The sequence below is a fragment of the Camelus dromedarius genome, chromosome 15, assembly GCF_036321535.1.
Source record: "Camelus dromedarius isolate mCamDro1 chromosome 15, mCamDro1.pat, whole genome shotgun sequence".
NCBI lineage: Eukaryota > Metazoa > Chordata > Mammalia > Artiodactyla > Camelidae > Camelus > Camelus dromedarius.
In genome coordinates, this window is record NC_087450.1 from 62948888 (window position 1) to 62970387 (window position 21500).

The window sequence follows — 21500 nt, forward strand, 5'->3', positions numbered from 1 at the left end:
GTCACGTGTCATAGGTCCAGCTTCTCCTTGACCCCTCAGAGGCCCCGGGACCTAGAGGTTCCACTTTGCTGTCCTCAGACGCAGTCCTCAAGGGCTGAGAGCCCTGGACCAGAGCAGGGAGGCCTGGGAAGGTACCCAAGGCTGCAGCCTGGACACAGCAGTCAGCACTGTCAGAGTCCGTCTTCTGAGCCAGCGGAGACCAGGCCGAGAGCAGAACGGATGCCCAAGGGCTCGGCAGGGGTCACACACGAGGTCGGGTGGACCTGGGACCCCAGGTGGCAGGGCTGCCGCGCCAGCCATCTGTGGCCGAGAGAAATCGAGTGGTGTTTGCAGAGGCCGGTCCCAGAAAATCCAGGATTCAGCTCTGGGTGCAGGCCCTCCAGACGCGGGGTGTTAGCCCGACGTGTTAGGCGTTCGGAGCACCTCAGGGCAGCTCCGGGCGCGGTGCCGGCTCGCAGGCCCCGGGGCTCGTGCGGGGTTCTGGCGCTCCATGTTTTCTGCCGGGACCGGCTCAAGGATGAAGCAGCAGAGAAGTCGTTAGAAACACACTCAGGTTCAGAAGATCAGGCTTTTGATGCCGACACAGGTTCATTTTCTAACTTTCCCACCTGGGGTGAAGGAGCAGCAGCTGTTTTACCCAGAAATGTCGTCGTATTAGGAGGGAACACGATGGGGAATTTCACCTGAAGTCCTGGAAGTTCCACACGCAGAAGTAAACATCCCTGAGCGGCTGAAAGCATAGGCTAAACGTGAAGGGAGCGCCAGCGATGGCCGTTAACCCCGCGGGTGACCCATCGCAGCGGTCGGCATCTTCACCGCTCCCGCCCACGGGCCTCCCCGCCGTCCTGAGGGGCAGTGCAAGCTGAGAAGAAGGGCTTCGCGGATGTAAAACTGCTAGATCTCCCCTTATTTGAATGAAATTGAACGCCGATTCTTTTGTTAAAACCTCACCTGCTGGTCATCTTGGAAGCCTTTGAGATTTTGTTTCAGTTTCAAATGTTCCATTAGGCCCCAGGCTCCAAGTTGGTTGTGAACAAAGGAAGCCTAGAAAGCCCTGACAGGCAAGTCCCCTGTGGCATCTTCTGAGGTCCTACAAGGTTTGCTAGCGGGCTTGTCGAGCCTTCAAGGGGGACGTGGCCAGTCACGTGCAGACCTACCCTGTTCTTCTGCATAACGTGCACCTACGAGGGTCACATGCCTCTAACCAGAGCCTTCTTTCCCAAATTCTGAACTTTCTTGTCACAAACTTCAGAGGAAGTGAACTGTGCGCACCGAGCACTTCAGGGTGTCCCCGTCTTCTGCCAGAAGGCAGCCCTGGCCACGCTGGGCGTTTGGGGAAAACAACCCCACATGCACCTGTGAGGGGAGCGGTCGGCTCGCTGCTCAGCTCTGCCAGCCCCTCTGACATACGGAGGGGGATTCTCCTGCCGTGCGGGTTTGCTGTGTGTGAATTACTCACGTGTCGTCAAAATATTCTGGGCACAAACGCACTGGCACGGATCCACCTGCCCAGCAGTGTGTTCCTGCAGCTTAAGGGGAAGGGTGGACACACAGGGGCTGCTTCAGGGTCCTGCCCCAAAGCTCCCGCTCGGATGGTCTTGGGCAAGTCGCACCTGTGAAAGAAATGTAGCAAGATACCTCCCTTACAGAATCATGCGAGGATCACACAGGCCTTGGTTGGAAAGACCTGGTAACCCCTAGTGGCCGTGAGCAAAGGCCTGTGTCCCTGGAAAGCATCTTGACAATTTAGACCAAGGTGGACACAATTGTAGCCCAGGAACGAGGCCACCGTGAGGGTAGCCCCCAAGGTAAAATGCGTCCTCCTGTGAGACCCGCCCCCTCCCCCCTAACCCCCGGTCAGGTCAGACGGTTCAGCTGCGAGGAGAACCCAGACGCCGTGTGTGCGTGCTTCATTCTCGCAAGCCCCAGTGCTGTCTGCAGCACTACTGGGACAGAGCACAGCTCAGATCGGCCCCGATGCGTCCGAATCGGTCTTCCCTCTCCTGATGCAGTCCCCCAGGCCCCAGTCTGCTTCATTTTTAAGCAGCACACTTAGATCGCCTGACCCTCCCAGTGGCGCCCCTCACAGAGGGAAATGGGTTTAAGACACTGTCCGAAACTGCTGGCCCGGGATGCACGCTGACCGCCTTCCTCTCTCCCCAGATGGAGGTGGACGCCGAGGAGAAGCGGCATCGCACGCGGTCCAAAGGGGTGCGAGGTACGTCCGGGCTTCCCGGCCCCCGGGCCCTGCGCGGGCTCCCCTCCGCCCTGCAGAAGCCGGCTGCGCGGTGCGCTCCGAGCCGGCCTTTGCGCTGCGCTCCCGGGGTCTCCTGCGGCGGGCCCCCCGTGGACGGTGAACTGTCTGTTCCCTCTCTCCGCAGTGCCCGTGGAGCCGGCCATCCAGGAGCTGTTCAGGTGAGCGCTCTGTGGGCGGGGGACCCCATGGGCGGGCGCTCAGAGAGCCCGCCGGCCAGTGGAGACCGTGCCCTCGGCTCCGGGCCCAGGCCCTGCACCCCTGCTCCCCTCCTTCCGGTCTCCAGTCCTGTATGTCTGTCTGTGTCGCCTGCTGTCTCTCCGACACCGAAGAGGCTCTCGGGGCCCCTGCCCACAGCACCCCAGTGACTCACCCTCCTTTCTCCTTGCAGCTGCCCCACCCCGGGCTGCGATGGCAGTGGCCACGTCAGCGGGAAATACGCGAGACACAGGAGGTAAGGCCTGGCTTTCATGCCTGCTGTCTGGGTGCCTCCCGTGGGGCAGAGTTGGGGGGTGATGGGGACTCCGAGTGTCCTGCTGGCCTTCTCTCTGCGGACGAGGGCTTCGCTGTTGGTCTCTGGCTGGGCCTTCTAAATGCCTCTTGAGGCGGAATTCACCTCATACATCAGACGACCCAGATGAGGTCCAGCCTTGCACGCTGGCCCACGCGGGGACACAGTGCTCCACTCACACAGCTGCTGGGAGCCACCCCGCTCCCTGGTCCCTGGGAGGGCGTGTCTCTCCACCCCATACTTACCCCTAGGAGCTCAGGAACCCCGGGTGGTGACTTGCAAGCTTCCTCCCTGGCCTTTCTGCAGGGGCTCAGCTTGTCCTGGGGGAAGAAGCCCCCACTGGCGCCGGGGCAGCTCCCCGGAAGGCTGCGCAGGAGGGGGTGTCCGGGACACACAGGTCCCTGAGGCTGGGGGCCCAGACGATGGTGCCCTAGACACTGGGCTCCGGGTCCGTGGGCTGTGATGGCGCGGGAACGCCTAGACCGCAGGCAGGCAGGGGGATTATTGCAAGATGAACCCGGGCGGAATCACGGCGCTCGCCCGAGGCCGTGAGGTGCCTGCCGCTCAGGCTCCAGACTCACGTCCTCAGGGAGCGTCTCCCCGCGTTATCAGTGCAGCTTCGCCGTTCAGTGGAAGGCTGTGGTCACGATGTGTGAGAAGCATTTGCAGGCTACCGCCCACCCCTAGCTAATTCCCACAAAGCAGGTTGTGAGGACCAAGGTCGTGCGGCCCCGCGCGCCAGCGGGAGCCAGGCCACGTGGCCTAAGCGGAGGCTGAGCAGGTGCACCTGCAGCCCTCGGGTGACCTTCCTTCCCTGCTCTTTCCTTTTCAGCTGAACGCTAATTTCTGGGTGAAATCAAGCAATTATCTTGATTGTCCTTTAGTAAAATCAAGAGAAAAATTACAAACGAGTCCAAAATCCCCAGGCTAGCTTTTAAAGAGGCAGGAACTTTTAATGGGCGTCCACGAAGAAACGGTTTCATGCCAGAAAAAGGACAGGCCGCTCTGAAGAGTATTTTGTGGTTTAAATGATTCTATTTAATTTATTGTGTTATTATTTGTATTCTGTAAAATAGTAAACTGTTGAATTATGTAATTTAAATAAGTGGTTTATTTTAAGTCTTTTTTATTTTATGAAGGCGTACGTATGGAAATTCATTTAAAAATGAATTTTTTAAAAACTGGATTCTTCATGTTTACAGTGGAAAAGAAGTCCGCCAACCAGGAGAGAATGTCTTCCCCTAACCATCTCTCGATTAGTCAACACTTAAACATTATTGTGTTGCTATTAGAGGAAACGATTGCGTTTGGCTAAAAAGTTGTAACGAGAAGTCAGCTAGTTTTAACGAGGTGTCACAACCACATTTTTCCGGGGGAAATGGTGACACTCCCACCCAGCTGTTTCAGGCGTTTGCGTCCCCACCCGAGGTGAGCCCATCGAGCCGGGACCGACGGGCCTGTGCGGTGCGCTATGCGCGCAGCTGTCGGTGAGGTCGCCTCCCTGCTCGCAGAGTGGCACTGAGGCTGGGGAGACCATGAAGACAAGCAGGCTCCCCTCTGAGCCATGATACTGGTGAGAACACAGCTCCTGAGTCTTAGAGGCGCGAAGTGGATGGAATTTGAGAGAGGATACAGAGAGGCAGCCAGACTGGAAAATTCTACCACAGAAAATCTACCTTTTTAATTTAAAATAATACCATATTTTTTATCATGAGACATGGGGAATGCAGTGACTGGAGTTCTCACTGTTGTAGCAGAAAGAGTGTATGAGGAGACACCCTGAGTACCACGGAGGAGCGCTTCCCGGGACACAGACGTGGCTCCAGCCGCCACCCCGATGCCACTGATGGCCCTGGGGGCTTTGGGAAGTCAGTGAACCTGTACTGACTTCAGTGTCCTCAGTGTTAAAATGATAAAGTCGCAGACTTTGCTATGTAAGCTCACACCACTCGGACTTACGTCCCAGATGGCCTTCTTGCTGAGGGGTCCCCCGAGGCTTCCTGGCTTCCGTGTTGACGTCCACATATGACCAGGAACTCTAGCTAAGGGCTGACAGTTGAATTTCTCAGACTGGAAAAGGGCCCCTTGGAGGAGATGAGGCCCGAGTACACATGGGCGCCCTTTGACGCTGCTGCATCAGATTTGTGAGATCTCAGTGATACCTGGCTTTGCTTTTCTCTATTTTAAAAAGATTTCCTGAACAAAGTTTCCCCCCCAAACACACACAAGTGTCACCTGCCCTCACCTGGTCCCTGCCCGAGACGCGAGCACACGAGCCCCTGCATCATGCCAAGAGCGCGGCCTCAGCTCCGGTCTTGATGAAATCTCTCGTTACTTTGTTCTTTCAACGTTAAATTTCTTGATGAATGTCTTCCTGTTAAGCCTGTAGTTTCACTTGACTCACACGTCTCCGCAGTTCACAGCGGAGTGAAAGGCATGGTTTTAGTATATTGACGTATCCATTTATTTGAATGAGCAAAAATCAATCTGAGGCAGGTGTGGGGAATCAACAGTGTAAAAAATTAAAATTAAGATTGTTAGGAAATTTGACACTCAGGGGTCAAACGCGGCCACCAGTTAGCCTTTGTTGGAACAAGGCAACGTCTAAGGACGGCAAACAGCAACCACAGTTCCAGGGCAGTGTGTGTCGCCTCGGAGGACGAACACGGCTGGCCTTGGTGTCTGCTGCTTCCACAGGGAGTTGGCTTTTCGTGGTAGCTGCTGACACTGATGGCTTTTCTTTCCCAGCGTAATCGAGGGAGGGTTGTGGATTTGTAAGAAACCGGGAGGAGAGGGTGGGGCCCATCGGCCACAGGCTCACCCCTGTGAAAGGAGCCAATCGTTGACTTCACAGGGAATTCACAACTCAAGATCCTGGTTAGAGGCTGAGGGGTAGGAGTTAACATTATGAGACTTACTTTATTGGATGGTCTACCTTACTTGAAAATTGTGTCCTTGAACTAACGATAATCTGTCCACGGGTGTTTGTGTTAATGGTTCATAGACAGTCAGAGGTGGCTGATCCGCACACGCACAACAGCACAGGTAAGAGTTAAATCAAAGAGAGCAATTAGGAAACGCATAAGGGAAATGGAAGCACAGCTCTACCAGAGCCCCAGGATGTGTCCGGGGTTTAGTATCGCTCTGAGCCTCCTGGCAGTCAAGGTAGAGGCGAGCAGGACGGGTGAAGGAACTCCCGGTGTCTGACGCTGACCCTACTCCAGGCCCTTGGAGAAGCTGCCTCTCTGGGCACTGAAGATGGGTTTATTTGGCTCCTGTACACTGACCAGCAGGGATCCAAGCTCAGTCAACACTTCTGTGCCCTGAGACGTGTCAAGCCTCTCAAGTAGCTAACATCACAAACCTTTATCTTCAGAACCATCATTAGGCTTTCTATTATTAGCACACACGTGGAGCAAAAGCATGGAATTTGCATTCAGGCCAGGAAGTGAGTCTCCTGTGTGAGCCAGAATGCTCGCTCAGTCCTCTCTGTGCCCAGTGAGTCTGGCCTCTGCCTTCCACGTGCCTCTTCCGTCTCATCACTGCACACCTGGCCCTGTTGGCCCCTCCACTCTCTTCTTGCCGATACCTATGAGTAGGTGGAGACACGTACATATCACAAACACGGGGGCCAATCCTAGCTTCCTTTGCAAACTAACCCTTCGTCACGCTAAGTGAGTCTTCCCAAATTCCAGGCGTCCTGGAACCTGCCTCTCCCATCACCGCCTCCCCAGTGTGCAGGCAGGCTTGTGAGCTGAAGGTGTTTAAAACCCCAAGAGTGTTTCCCACGGGCCTGTTTTCAGCGTGGATGGCGGGCAGGAAGATACGGAGCGCTCGGAAGCCACAAAGGTGGAATTCAGGGAGTTGCTGGGCTGCGGGTCAGCTGGCTGGGAGGCTCCAGGCAGGCGAGGAGTGAAGTACGCAGATCCAGCTGGAAGCGAGGGGCTTGGAGCCGGCAGCGCAGGGCCAAGTGCAGGGCATCGCGGCCACGGAGCTTCCAAACGCCAGGCCCTGAGCTGGGGGCATCTCGAGAGGGGCAGCCCCCAGCAGAAGGGAGACCTCGTAAGGCGGAGACGTGGGGAGGACAGGCCACATGACACTCAACCTATCATTGCTTCTGTTTGGCTCAAGTCCCTGAAGAAGAGATCGGTTCTTAACCCGGAGAATTACACGAAGGACACTAAGATGACAGCCAAATGTGGAAAGTCAGAACACTTCTGCAAAAACGTACTGTTGAATCTCTGACTAAGACTGAACATTCTCGGGCCTTCCGGTCACAAGCTGTTTCTCCCCGTGCGGATGTAAGGTGCTGTTGGTGTGAGGACACAGTGCAAGGTGAAGTTTAAAGGGGCACTTACATGGACACGAGGCATTGTCAAGAGTCAGGGCCGGCTTATTATTCTTAGAGTTTTTTTTTTTTAATTTTTATTGAAGTGTGGTTGATTTGCAACGTTGCACTGGTTTCAGGCGTATAGCAGTGACTCAGTGACACACGCACAGACACACACGTGTTAGGAAGGGGCTGGATTCGCTCTGGCTGGTGGCGTGTATCCCTTCTTCAGATGCTTCCCATTTCATTCTTTTTCAGACTCTTCCATTACGGTTTATTACAGGAAACTGAACACAGCTCCCTGTGCTGTGCAGTAGCTCCTTGTTCATCTATTTTATACATAGTAGTCAGAATCTGCAAATCCCGAACTCCCAATTTATCCCTTCCCACCCCCTTCCCCCCTGGTAACCGTAAGTTTGTTTTTTATGTTTGTGAGTCTGTTTCTGTTTTGTAAATAAGTTCATTTCTGTCGTATTTTAGATTCCACATAGAAATGACATCACATAGTATTTGTCTTTCTCTGTCTGACCGACTTCATTTAGTATGATAATCTCTCAGTCTTTTTTTTCAATTTGCCCAATGAAAATTAGAAATAGGAATAATAAAAAATTGTTAACATAATATAAATTAATATTGAGATTAATAAATATTAAGCAACATAGAGGAATTTGAATTTCTGCATCCTTCTTTATAATAGTTTTATTCATAGTGGACCATCTGGAATTAATTGGATTTACTTCCTTCCTTCTGAATAGTGATTTTTGTGTGAGCCTCCAGTGAAAGAGAGAGAGCCCCTAATGTGGATACATTCTTCACATCATCTGTTCTGTGAATCCTCTGAAATTACTTCCAAAATTTAATGGATTTTATTTACATTAACCTTTCACTTTTTTTTTTTTAAGATATTTGCTGAGCATAGGGTTCTGGTGAAATATTTGGCCCAAAATCTAGCTTTGTGGTCTTTTCACATGTGACGACCGCCCAGAAGCCAGGTAGTGAGTTTGGTGTCCTATTTAAATCCCACCTGAATTAGAAAATTTAGGGTCAAATCAATTCATCTTGAAACTCTAAAATTAAAAGCTCCGAACGGTGGGTTTCCTTTTTATTAGAACAGGACTGGGCTCCCTCTGGCTGGGGCGTACACGCCTCCGTCAGATGCTTTTCCGTGTCACATACCTTTGCACCCAGCAGCATGTGGCGCAGGCTGCGCGGCCGCGGGTGAGTAATTGCTTGTCTTCCAGGGAGCTGGTTCAGGAGCCGAGTGAGGGCTTGCTTCCTGATGTATGCACGCCTCACTTGGGTTCTGCCGACAGCCTCCGGCTGTATTATTCATGCCTTGACAGCGAGCACTCACTGAAAGCCTTGGAACAGAGCCAGGGACTGGGAGAGATGGTGGAGCATTGCAGCCTGCAACTGAGCACAGCGTCTATAATCAAAAAAAAAAAAAAAAAAAAAAAAGCTGGAGCAGGAGGAAAGAGGGAGAAGTAGGGATCCCTGCTGCTCGTTTCACCTTGACAGAATTTTCATTTGCGTTAAAATAAACCCTCAAAATAATTGCATTTTTTCCCTAACCACGCTTGAAAGTTTAACACAATTTTCCACATTTAATTGCAAAGCTGATTTTAATTAGTGGGGCCCCGCATGTGAAAAATGAAGATCCACTTGGGTGCGTGGAAACATTGCAGTGTCTGCTGAACGCTCTAATTAACGTCTGGCTGCGGTGCGGCAGGGCACACTGCGGGGCGGGGCGGGTGTGGGGAGGCATCCGCGCTCGCACTCATGAATGCAGCCACCCTACAGCCGCTCTGGGCTCCGCTTTGGGAATCCACAAGGATCAACAGCTCCCCCTTGGTTCTTTATGACACATCGTTGTGCATCACGCCATCCGTAAGCTACGGCATGCCCGTCCTTTCTGTTGTTTGTCACTAATGTTGTAAATCAGAACTCAGCGCATGCCTACTTAAGCATCAGTTTGATAGCTTGCAGAGTTGCGCATCGAGCAAACATTTGAGATTGAGGGACGCGTCTGTGTGAAGAGGAGATTCAAAGCAAGTGGGCTCCCAGGCTCAGCCTCGCTTGGTGCCTTGCTGCTCATGGCATGGGCACAAACAAAATCCGGGCAGTCTTTCTGGACCGTGGTGGCGTTAGCCTTTATTGTCACAATAAATCCTCTACCAAAAAAAAAGCTTCCTGTCCATTATGTCAAGAAACCAATTTGCCTGCTGCTTGTCTGAGGTCTGTCTCCCCACGTGGATGGATCTCTGGCCCTGGCCTATTTTGTTATGTGTTTTAGAAGTCAGTGTGACTGATTTCGGTGTATTTAAAACTGCAGATAAAACATGTGGGGCCTTTCAGGGCGTATTTTTGACATTTGGTAAAATTAAACATACTTTAAAAATAATGCAACGTTCGAAGAGAAGGAATACAGGTAATTTTCAGGCATGGAACTAAAAACAGTAAGCGCTCTTACAGAGAAGCTCTGATATTCACAATCTGTGTTGGTGGAGACTAGACGTAGCAATTATAATCTTGGTCTGGTTTCGTGAGTAATGATTAAAAATACATAAACGTGGCTTTGAGCGTCCGCGGCGCGCACACAAGAAACGGGTATGTGGTACCGCTGCTGGCTGGGATCTGCCGGTTCTGGTGAGCAGGCCTGCGCTGGGGCTGCAGCACGTACACTTTCCAGAGCTGACGCGCGGGGAGGGTCCTGACACGATGGGGAGGGTGTCGGAGGGGGCTGACCCGGCTGAGCGATCACCCACGAGCGCCACCCACCTGCGGACAGCTGGCTCTGCAGCCAGGCCTGCCCCGGGTTGGGGTCCCTGCCCGCTCGCACCCCAGGGACCAGGGACAGAAGGGAAGGGTGATGTCCGAGTCAGTGGCTGCTGGATGGTCTGTGGACTCCATCCACCAAAGGGACACACTGTCCCCACTTGTCAGAGGCGGTGGGGGGGGGGGTGGACCGACCGGACAGTGGGAGGTCCAGGCAGCAGCTGCTCGTGCCTGGAATCTGCAGTCAGGACCGGTGATCTCTGCGAAGCCAGCGTGATGGTGGCCTCGTGACCCAGCTTGGGGACAGTCATGTCATTGGTGTATTCACACTTTGAGAAGCGGAGGAGTCCTGAGGGTGACTTGGCTCCTCCTGACACGGGAAGTGGTTGCTTCCCCTCCTCTCGGACCTTCTGTCCTGGAGGGAAAAGAGTGCTTCCAGGATGAGACCCCAGGACATCATCAAAGCCCAAACTCCAGAGCCTTCTTCCTGCAGCACTGGTGAGAGAGTCACAGGAAGGGACCTCCACCTCAGCTGGAACAGAAATTTGATGAGATTTTCTTGTCTGAAAATTTCTGTGTGGCTTAGAATCTTTCCAGCTACAAAAAAAAAAGGAAAAACCCACCTCCAAGTGGCGTAAACAGCACAGAATTAACTGTCTGCATAAGCTGGAAATTGAGGTCAACTCGCTGGGCGTCTGCTCCGTCCTCAGCCCGCCGCGGCCCCCCCGTCTGGCTGCCTGGCCCGACGTCCAGGGATGCTGGAGCAGGGGGGGGTCTGGAAGCTTCTCAGAGGAGGACGAGGAGGAACTTTCTGGGAAGCCACCGTGCTGCTGTGGGAGCTCCAGTGCTCCAGCAGGTCCACGGCCAGGCCTGGGCCTGCCCGGGACTGCAGGCCGGGGCAGCGTCCCTCAAGGGGGCTTCTCGCAGTCGGGTCCCCTCGCCCAGAACATCAGTGTCACCAGGGACTTCTAGAAGGGCAGCTTCCCAGCTACTCCCCAAGCCAAGACCCGTCCCCACCTCAGGCCCGCCCCCGCCCCAGACCTGCGGACTCAGGATCTGTGGGGAGGCCCGCTGTCTGTGTGTCCCTCCAACCCCCATCGGAGGACTCTGATGCCCTGAGTGTAAGGTCACTGCCCCTGAGGGCACGGGCCTGCATGTGCAGAGGGCAGACTCCAGGTCTGAGGGGGTTTGAGGTCCCCGGTGAGCACCTGGCAAACCAAGGCAGGACGTGTGTGAGTCTGAACACCAACCCAGCAGGCATGGGTGACAGCTGAAACCTTGCTCTGAGTCCCTGGGTGCTGGGAGCCACCTTGGCACCCGCTCTGGTGTCTGCTGCCTTACAGGTCCATGTCCAGCCCAGGAATTTCTAACCGGGGCGGATCCCGGCTAGAAGCGTTTCCACCACCCAGACCATAAGCCCGTGTGGAGGCACATCCCCCCGCGGCCCCAGCCATGCTCCCCACGTTGCTGCCCCCCAGCTTCACTCCTGGGCTCCAGTGGCCGGAAGGACAACTTCTAAGTGGGAACAGTGTCACCTTCCACTTCACTCTGTCCACACCGTGGAATTGCCCTGAAAATGACAGCCACAGAGACATCTGAGTGGCTGGTCTCTGGGGAGAGACTGGACGGCCGTGTGGATGGAGTCCAGGCTGAGGACCAGGCAGCCCCTGCAGATTCAGCCCTGTCCCCCGAGGGGATCCCCTCCCCGAGCCCACATGGGTAGGCTCAGAGCCCTCAGCCAGCCCTGCCTTGTGTGTACCCCTGGGCCAGGAAGCTCGGGGGTCACCCGCCACTGCTCTGCGGCCTCGGCCTGAGCAGAGCCTGGTGGTCAGGAGCACACGGGCAGTAAGGGCCAGAGCAGCTCGGCTGAAAGAGACTCCGGGTGCATCCTGGAGCTTGTGCACAGCCTGAGGGGGGCCCTCTCCCCGCTCACGCAGGACCGCGGGGCCCGGACTCTGGGAACAGAGCAGGAGGCAGACGCACCTTCCCTCCTGCGAAGCGAGCGCTCTGAGCCCCCCCTGTGTAGTTCAGCCGATTCTAGGAGATCCGCTCGCTCTGCTTTAGTAGCCACTCTGCGCCCGTGAGTGCTACATGACGCTGCGTCCAGCATCGCCAGAGATACGCTTCCTCTATGTGGATGCATTTCCCAAAACCCTGGGAGGAGCGGAGGGGGCGTGAGCATCTCAGGAGAAGTTCTGTCCACCAGTGATGCGTCACGATACAGTGAAACGCTCGACTCACCCCGTCAGCCAATCCCATGGCCTCTGAATGGCCTGCCGTGCTCCCCTGAGAGCCGTGGGGACCGCTTGCGCCAGGGCGGAAACTGAGCGCAGGGAGGCAGCTGTCGGGGCAGGACCCAGCAGACCCGGATCCTGGGCCGGGGTCTCCATGGCGGGCTGTGCTTCACTCCGTGTGACCCCGGGGTCCTCCCACGGTCACATGCAGGTGGAGGAGTTAGTCACAGAGCAGCCATGTGACACTGTTCTCGGAGCAGAAACCCACCCTCAGAAAGGGCCGGAGGGGCGGGAGTGCAGTCACTGTGGCCCCAACCCCCCTGTAGGAACAGATTCTCTGGACCTCAGCCCCCTGGCCTGGCGGCCCCCCCAGCTCCAGAGCCCCCCACCATCTCCCCGACCTCAGGGGGCACTAGTCAGACACTGCAGCGGCCATACCACCTCGAGGGACTGACCAGCTGGACTCTCCCCAAGGCAGCCTGGTTTTTGTCAGAGACGCTTCTGCAATTAACCCAAACTGGTCTCCAACATGTGATGGTGGAGGCGGAGGGGAGGTCTGGGGGCTGGGGTCCTGCCAGAGCCCCGTCCGCCCGGGAATCAGCAGCAGCCGGTCCGCGTCCCCAGGCCTGCCCACCCGTGGGGGCTGCCCCGGGACCCCACGCGCAGTGCAGGCCGCCAGGGGCAGCGAGGCCTGGGCTTTGCGGTGTGAAACTTCAGGAAGTGAAAAGATAAAGGGGAGTTTGCGTTTCAGACCATCTCAGCCGATCCTCTCGGGGAATTTTATGGCAGCTGAAACCAAAAGAAACACTGCACTGGGTGCAAAGGTGACGTGAGATTAAAGGTGGGAAGTGCGCGTGTCCTTGAATACGAAAACCGAGGTTAGGAAAGCAGGAACAACGGCGGGGGCCGCCTTCCTGGACACCTGTCGCGCTCCTGTGACTGCTCGGCTCCGAGGGGCGGCACGCATTCCCCGGTCGTCAGGATTTTCCTGGTTGCCGATGCATTTTACTCTTTGAATTAGTCTCACAGATGTAAACTCGCGTTTTCTAAATTTTTATTTCAGGTTATAACATGAGGCATTTCTGAGGCCACTGAGTATTTTCATTTTAGTTGTCACGGGATCTTCCGTCCTGTGGGGAGACTGTGATTTATGCCACGCTCCTCTTACTGGAAGTTGCTGGGGTTCACGTCTCACTTTTCCTTGTTGTAGATCACGTGCAGTCAAGTGTCTTTGCAGAGCGTTTTTACGGCTTTGGCTCTTTAGGGGAGACTCACACAGGAGGAGCCCTGGGTTGAGGGATGTGAGGACATGGACCGTTTTAAAGCTTCTTTCCAGCAAGATGGGACCCCGTCTGAGTTCCCACCAGCAGAGGGAAGGGTGCCCGTTTCCTACTGCAGATAATACAGAATAATTGTTTTTAAAGGACTTCCTTCTTACTCAAGAAAAAATTGTTTGTATAAGGATATATTTTATAATATATTTATTTTATAAGATTGATCATTTTTTAATGCTATTGCTGGAAAATTCTGAAATAAGTTTCGAAATTTAAGCCACAGTTTTTCCTTTTTAAATGAGCTCGATTACTAGTGCCCAGGTGAACTTCCCCCAGCCACCTCCCCCAGGCCGGCCCTAGGGTGGCCCTCCCGGCGGTGGAGTGAGAAACAGGCTTCTAGGCAGACGGTGATGCTCCGTGCCAGGCAGGAGGTGAAGGGCTCTCCTTCTCTGTCCTGGTCACCTGGTCCCCACTCCAACCACCCACCAGCTTTGAGTGCCAAGCACGGGAGCAGGCGAGAACCCAGGGGCCCGGGTCACCAGGGCCATGAGGGTGGGGACAGAGCCCCTGAGGGAGGAAGCTACACCCGAACGTTACATGAAAATGTCTTAGATTTTTATTGTATTGAAGTAGAGTTGATTTACAATGTTGTTCTTGTTTCTGGTGGACAGCACAGTGATTCAGTTGCACACGTATATATTCTCGTTCACTGTAGGCTGTTACGAGATACTGAATATAGCTATCTGTGGTCCACACGAGGACCTTGTTGTTTATCTGTTTCATGTATAGTTAGTATCTGTAATCCCGAACTCCCAGTTTGTCTCCCCACGCCCCCATCCCCCCCGTAACCGTAAGTTTGTCTTCTGTGTCTGTGAGTCTCTCTCTGTTCTGTAAACAAGCTCATTGAGCGTTGGCTCCAGTAGGCGGGACCCTGGTCCATCGCTGCACCTCCACGGGTCCACATCCTGAGTGATTCGACCGTCACCTGAGGCTTCACTTCAGCTGCCCGTTAAAGAGCAGCTTTCTCTCCTACACTCAGAACGCAGTATCTGAAGCAAGATATTTGATCCGTACAAACTTTCTTAGCCGCTGGCCACCGAGGCACAGTTTCTGCCTGTTTGTAAAACCTTCTCCCCAAGTAGATTGTCATCGAGTCCTCGGAAGTCAGAGGCCCCTCCCCCTTTGCCTCCCCTGGGCACCTTCACTCTGCGGCCCACGGCAGCCACTCCGCAGGCACCTGCAGGAAGATGCTGCTGCCGATGTACCAGGACGCCGAGGAGGGGGTGCCTGGGGGGGTGGTCTCTGCTGTGTGGACACCTGGGCTCCACTTTGTCCTGTCCCAACTCAGAGCCCTTGGTCGGTCTTACTTCCTCCCTCGCAGGAAGTCTTCTTGGTTACTGTCTGACACCTGCGGCCTCCATGCGAGTCAGGAACGTGGCCGTGCCCGGAGCATCACAGGAGGGAACAAGGCCTCCCCGGAGGGCCCCCAGCCCCCGTGGACTCATGGACTTGACAGGGTGTCCCAGGTGCCCTCAGAGTCACGGTGGGGGCCAGGGAATGGAGGAAGAGGGGCAGCGTCCCACTGGGCCAGCCAGCCTTCCCGGGGAGACTCTCCACCTGGCCTGGGTGGGGACGTGGGCCCTCAGGGTGGGGAGGGGAGTGCTGCCCATCTGTCCGTCGCCGTTCAGTCCATGAGGCCAAGCTCTTTGTGAGGCCGTGCTGTGCCAGGGCGAGATCCACGTGGTAACAGGTCGGATTCCTGGCCTCCGACGGGCTCTGCGCCCGAGCAGAGAGGGCGGTGGGCCAGACTCAGCGGCTGCAGTCGGCAGGAGGCTGAGAGGCCCCGAGCCCCTGCGATGGAGGTGGGAGTCAGCCCGACGGACCCGGACCTGGCGCCGGAGGGGCCCAGGGAGGCCAGGGGACAGCGGCCGCCCCTGCGGGGGAGGGTCAGGTCTGGGAGGAAAGTGAGGAGGGAGGCTGTGGCTTGAGAAGGTCTGGATCACGGGTGGACCCCACGTCGGGCAGGAGATGCGGGAGCCCCGCCCTGGGTCTGACCCAGCGTGCGCGGCGCAGGGTTGTGGGGGAGTGAGGACCTCTGGAGATGGGCGGCCGCCTGCAGTCAGTGTGTCAGAGGAGGTGAAAGGCGTGCGCTCTCTTCGCGACCAGGTGGGCAGTGGGCAGATCAACGAGAGAGGCGGAGAGACCGCGGACGCCCGGGGACGGTCGCAGCGGGGCCCAGAGCTGACGGGGGCGGGAGGGGCGGGGGGAGGGGAGTCCGGCTTGATTCAGGCCCCGCGGTTCTCGGCCGTGGTTCAGTACAAAGCACGGAGAGCAGGAAGGTCGGCATCTCAGGACACGCTGAACGTGGTTTCTGTGCCGCGGCCGACGATTTCTCTCATCTCAGCCCTCCGTGGAACAAGGCAGACACACTCCACAGGGCATCGCCGTCACAAGAGCACCCTGACCCCGGGCGCGTGCTGGGGGCCTGAGTGCGGGGAGGCGCGAGCTTTGCTCGGGTCACAGTGGCAGGAGCCGGTCGCTGGCTGGCAGGTCCGGCCTCCCCGTTCTAACCCCGTCCACTCGCCACGATGCCCGCCTGCCCGCAGCCACTTCCCAGAGCGACGTGAACACTCCTGTGCTGGGGCTGCTGCCAGCAGGGCACGTGGAGCCTGGACCCGGTCCCGGGAGTCTGAGATACTGTGGAGGTTCTTCCTGATGAACTGAAGCTGAGGTCCCACCGCGGCCAGGGGCTCCTCCCCCCCAGAAACGAGGGTGATTCGTGGGTGAAGGAGGCTCGTGGCAGCAGCCACTTGAGGACCCCGGTCCACGCTGCCCGACCCAGCCTGGGCTCCGGCCAGGGAAGCCCAGCTGCTCTGCACAGCACTGTGCAGAGCTGGGAGCACTGGGGCTCACTGGTTTAGCTGTTGGGGTCTTGTCTCTGGGGTCAGACCCGCCGCTCTGCCTTGGAAGGCATGGGACTGTCAAGGCTGGGACATCGTTCTCAGCCCTGGGCGGGGGCGTCATTTTCACACAAGAGCCACTTTCGGAGAAAGCAGATTACCGTGGGCCGCAGGACTTCACCCAAAGGTGGCGTCCCTGGAGGCGGGGCGCCGCGGTGCTGGACTCATCAGGATGCATGGAGGGCAGCCCTCCTCTCTGCCAGGCCTGGGCCTGGCCTCCGCCGTGACCGTCCTGCTCTTCAGACCAAGCAAAGGGAGGCCCGGCCTGGGGGCCGGTCACCTCCTCTCTCTGCAGACCTGGCCTTCAGACCCAAGCCTTTGCCCCCGGAGGGAGGAGGGGGCAGGACCGGGCGGTCTGAGCGAGGTGGCCTTCCCCGAAGGGGGCTGGCATTAGTTCCGGGCTGCCTCCCAAGGCACGTGGCCCCAGGCAGCCCTGCATCTGTCAGAGAGGGACCCCGCTGACCGGCTTTAGGGCCACATTCTCTGCTCTGAGACACAGCCTTTGGTTCAGGTTCTGCAGTTGCTGCTGCTTCCCGGCAGTGTGGCTCCGGGACGCCCGTGCCTTTCCTTGTCATCAGTTGTCACGTTAGCATCCGTCAGACTCTGAGAAGCCAACACCCCCAAACCGGTCCACACTCCGTACACGGGTTTCACTCATTTCTTTTTAGCACCTGATAGTTTTTAGTTGATGAGAGTGACTTATTAAAAAAAATGTGAGGAACCCGACTGTGATAGCAACTGTGAAAGGAATCTGAGCAGAAGCCTAGGGGGGACCTGGCAGCCAGGCAAGGGGCTGAGCCCCCAGCCCCTCCCCAGCAGGAGTCTTCCTTGGACAGAGAGCCCCACGTGACGGAGGCCCCGAGACACCTGGCCTCTAGCCCGAGTTCCAGAAAGCTTGAAGACCCTGGAAATCTGATCAACCCCTTCCTCCCACGGACGGGGACCTGACACTGACGGAGGGACCCACTCAAGGTCACACAAGTAAAGAGAGGTTTCAAATCCAGCTCCTCTGGTCCAGGCTCGGGTTTGGTTCCATCTGTGGACTGAGATTCCTCTCTCTGCTCACAGGGAGGGGAGGCAGTCAGCTCTTAAGAAAACCAACAGAAAAGAAGAAAAACCGCCTGTTTAGTATCACTAAACGTGGAGACAGATAAAACGGAACAGCGTTGTGGACATTCAGCCAGGCGCTGCGTTGGAGGCCAGCTGAGTTGGATTTGACTCCGAAGCCGGGGAAGCACCTGCCTCCTCTTGGGCAGGCCCCTCAGCGGACCTCCTGCCGCCAGAGAAGAGCAAGACTGCCTTTCTTCAGAAAGGAAGAAGAGCGCCTCAGATCTCACCCCCGGGCAGTGAACGGAGCGGCTGGCGGCGTTTGCAGGGCCCCTCACTGGGTTTTTGGACACCCCCCACCAGCCCACCAGGGAGGTGAGAGCCTTCTCCTCGAGAGCCTCTCAGTGCGCATGAGCCGTGCGCCACTGAATCAGGAATGGACAAGTGGAAACCGTTCCGAGGGTGGCTGTGTGCTGGGCCGACTCTCCCACGGTCCTGCTCCCGTGGCCTGGAGACCCGCGCAGCATCTAAGGAGTCAGGAGACAGGAGCAAGAACCGACATCCCAGAAGCTGGTGTGAGGGAGACAGAGCCCGGGGGGCACACACTCCCCGGGGCCACAGACCCACCCAGACTCCCAGAAATCCCACCCAAGTAGGGCGGCGCGACTGCCCTGGCCGTGGCACCCCCGCCCACACCAGCCACTTCTGCCGCATCCTTTCATCCTTTCTGACCCGGAAGTCTGGGAGGCCACAGCCGCCATCACAGCCACGCTGGGCACGTCCCCTGAGGGCACCTCCCTGCTCAGGGACAAGCTGGAGACGGAGCACACGGGGACTTGTATTCAGAGGACCCGAGAGAGACCCCAAAGCGAAGAGTGCGCTTGTCCTCAGAGCATCTCCCCGGGCTCTGCTCCACCTCCCCTGAAACGAAAGGAGGAGAGAGCCCCATTCTTTGCACCAGGACTTCTGTGTGAAAAGCAGAGTTGCCTGTTCAAAACTAGTGTTTTCCGTCACAAGAAAATCTTACACCTCTAGTCATCCGAGTTCAGAAGGAGGGCAGTGGTGCCAGGACTCACGGAGACCCGAGCCTGGAAGATGGAGTCGTGTGACAAAGTGCAGCCTGCGGTGGCACTGAGTGCGCCCTGAGTTGTGCAGCGCGTGTGGGGGCCTGACAGCTGAGCGGCACACACATGGAGGGACTGCTTATGCACTTTCTTATGACAAGTATTTCTGATGTTTGTTAGAACTGTAAATAACTGGAATAAAAACAGACGAGCCTGGGTGGGAGTTAGGCAAACTACCAATTGCCAAGGGAGTTAAGATCAAGGCAATATGGTGGAGAAAACATATTTAATCCCCTTCAGAATGACCAGATTTTACAGCTTATTACCTGTAGCCTGGTGCCCGGTAAACTACAGACCCGTCTAGGGCTGTGCCACCCTGAACACGCCTGACCCCCTCTGACCACAAACCACAGAGCAGCTTCAAAAATCTATGTGGTGTGAGAGCTTATATTTTGCTTGCAGTAACTGATTAGAAAATGCATATTTAAGAAGCTTCGTAGTTTCTGTGAGAGGCACGTTTTGCTTGGAGTGCGTACACCCGTGTGCGTACTCTGCGTGTGTGTATTAATGTACATACGGTTGTATTTCTGTCATGTGTCTGTACGTGAGCATGCGAATGGTCATATTTCTGTGAGGTAGGAACGTTCAGGTGCGTCTCCTCACCCCCAAGCCAGCTCTGTAGGCCTCTCAACCCGCCAACTACCAACATCGTAAATGTTTCACAGCTGAGCGACTTCTCACCTGCCACGTGAAGACAGTGCTGTCCTAGGGCGTCGGGAGAAGAGGGCTCTCGTATGTACTTGAGGAGGAGTGAGAAGTCTTTAGCTTTTGGTTTGCGTGTATTTTCTCACACATTGGTCCCAGGGGCAAAGATGTCACTGGTAAGATCATGAATCCTTATGCAGCCTGCTTCTCAGTTCCTCCTGTCAGTCTGAATCACCGTAACTCCAGGTCGTAGTCCTGGTGCAGCTGCAGGGCTCGACGGCAGCACTGCGTGGTAAGCGTGGCTGCAGTGCTAAGCACTGCCCCGGTGCTACGTGCCACCGCAGCGTTCAGTGCTGCTCAGCACTCGGCGTCCTGCAGTGCTGAGGACCACAGCCATCCTCAGCAGCTCTCAGTGTCAGGCACCCACCTCACAACAAAGCGGAGCAACCCCTTGCTAATGATGCGGTCATCACTGCTGCCTCGGTGTTGAATCTCTTCGTCTGGACTAAACACAGACCAAATACTCTGTGTTGCTCTGTTACTGTTAAATGTGACCAGCACCTTTCTGACCCAGAGTGCTGGTGTCGACTAGTAAATATTCAGAAAGGACAAGTTGAAAGTAGCGTGCTGTTGACACTCTAAATGTGCAAGGGGCACACTTCCAGCCGTCCCCTCCCTGGACATGTTCTCTGAGCCGCTGCAAAAGTGATGGCCAAGAGGCGCCGAGCGCTAGGAACACAGAGCGTCGCGATGTCCTCGGGAGAAGGACTTTCTCTGACTTATGTTCACTTCTGCTTCTCCCGTGGCCTGGCCCACAGAAGACCGCTCACTTAGCAGGTGGGAGGTCCGGTCGTGTGCTGACCTCCTACCTGTTGCTGACTCTCTCTGGCCTTGGTCTCTTCCTTTTCTGGGTGAAGAGGTGGATGGAGTGAGTGAGCACTGAAGCTCCTGTCTCCTCCGGAACCTGCCGTTCTGAGGATGCTGTCTTGGTGGTGTCTCCTGGAGCCTAGGTAATCACCAGTTGACCACGTCAGGAGCCCTTGTTAACCATCTGAGATTTTTAGCTCTAATAGAAAGAGCCAAAATGTGTTTACTGAGCAGTTTAATTTGCCTATCTCACTGCCAAGAGGCAAATTGGCTGTTGGGGTCATTTTATCCAACAGTCTCAATGTTCTCAACCTTCTAGTCTTAGAAGCGGCAGGCGAGCACATGCTGTTCTGCAGACAGAGAGGAGGGAGTAAGCGTTTCATTGAAAATCAGGTGCTGGTGGAGCCAAAGCTGAGGGCCAGGAGGCTCTGGAAGAATCATCAGTGGCATCAGCCGACAGAAAGCAACGCACTTGAACGCCCCTCCTTCCCTGACACGGCGGGGACTTAGAATAACTACCCCACTCGTCCTCAAAGACGAGGAGGACACAGGCAAACCGAGATGATGTGATGTGCACACGTGAAAAGTCAAGAACAGTAGAAAGAGGTTTACAAAATGGATGCAAAATATCAAATGGCACCGAGTTCTTAAAGACCAGAGGCTGGGTTCCAGACTGACAGGGAATGGCCATGGAGAAGGTAGTACTGGAGGTGGGTCTGGAAGGGCCAGCACGAGGGGCCCCAGGCCAGTGGCTGCAGAATTGTAGGGTGAGGAGGACGGGAAATGGGTGAGCACAGCGCAGGCTAAACGAGGGCTGGTGGTGGGATCTGAGGGTACAAAGGAAAGACACGGCCAAATGTTCCAAGTTCTTAAAAAGTGAGTGGATGATGTCAGAGTTCAAGACACAGCTGAGCACACTTATTAGCCAGCACTGCTTTGGAGACAGACCCCAAATGACAGCAAAGAGTCTGATTCTTGAAGGCAAAGGGGCACTGGGAAAACGATGGGAGAGGAGGGAGCACCCAAATTTTGGAAGTGGGCAGAGAGAGTTGAATGCCATCCTATCTATCAGGTCCCCCGCCCCCAAGAAGCTGCATCTCCGGGGGTACTGAGGACACCGGGGAGGCAGCTGGTATTGCTCCGGGACCACCTGTGGCCCCGGGGGTTTCTGAATTGCTGGGGACCACGGATCGGAAAGCTGGAAAGCTGGCTTTACATTTCTGTGAAAAGCAGACACGCCGTCCACCGCTGTCTAGAGAGAACAGAGCACAGGGCTTATCACGGGGGTCACCGGACAGTGGAGGGCACATGGGGACTTCCTGGGCGTCTGTGCCCTGAGTGCAGAGACCCTGGGCGTCTCCTGCACTGGATTCGAAGCATGCTCTCTGCCAGGACTGCACCCACTCCCCTCCACAGGGAGCTTGAAACAGCCTTTTCTAGGCAATCTGACCAATCCAAAAGGGAAAGTGAATGCTTCAT

General features: G+C 55.9%; 1 protein-coding gene across 16 annotated transcripts in view; it reads left to right on the forward strand.

Annotated features, from left to right (window-relative positions):
- The window catches only part of MYT1L (myelin transcription factor 1 like), a 373300-nt gene that overhangs the window by 236311 nt on the left and 115489 nt on the right, over positions 1-21500 (forward strand). For all 16 annotated transcript variants that reach the window (XM_064494756.1, XM_064494755.1, XM_064494758.1 and 13 more), the window contains exons 6-8: positions 2164-2218; positions 2382-2415; positions 2646-2708. In XM_064494756.1, the coding sequence (XP_064350826.1) occupies positions 2164-2218; positions 2382-2415; positions 2646-2708 (152 nt within the window). The remainder of the gene's footprint in view (positions 1-2163; positions 2219-2381; positions 2416-2645; positions 2709-21500) is intronic.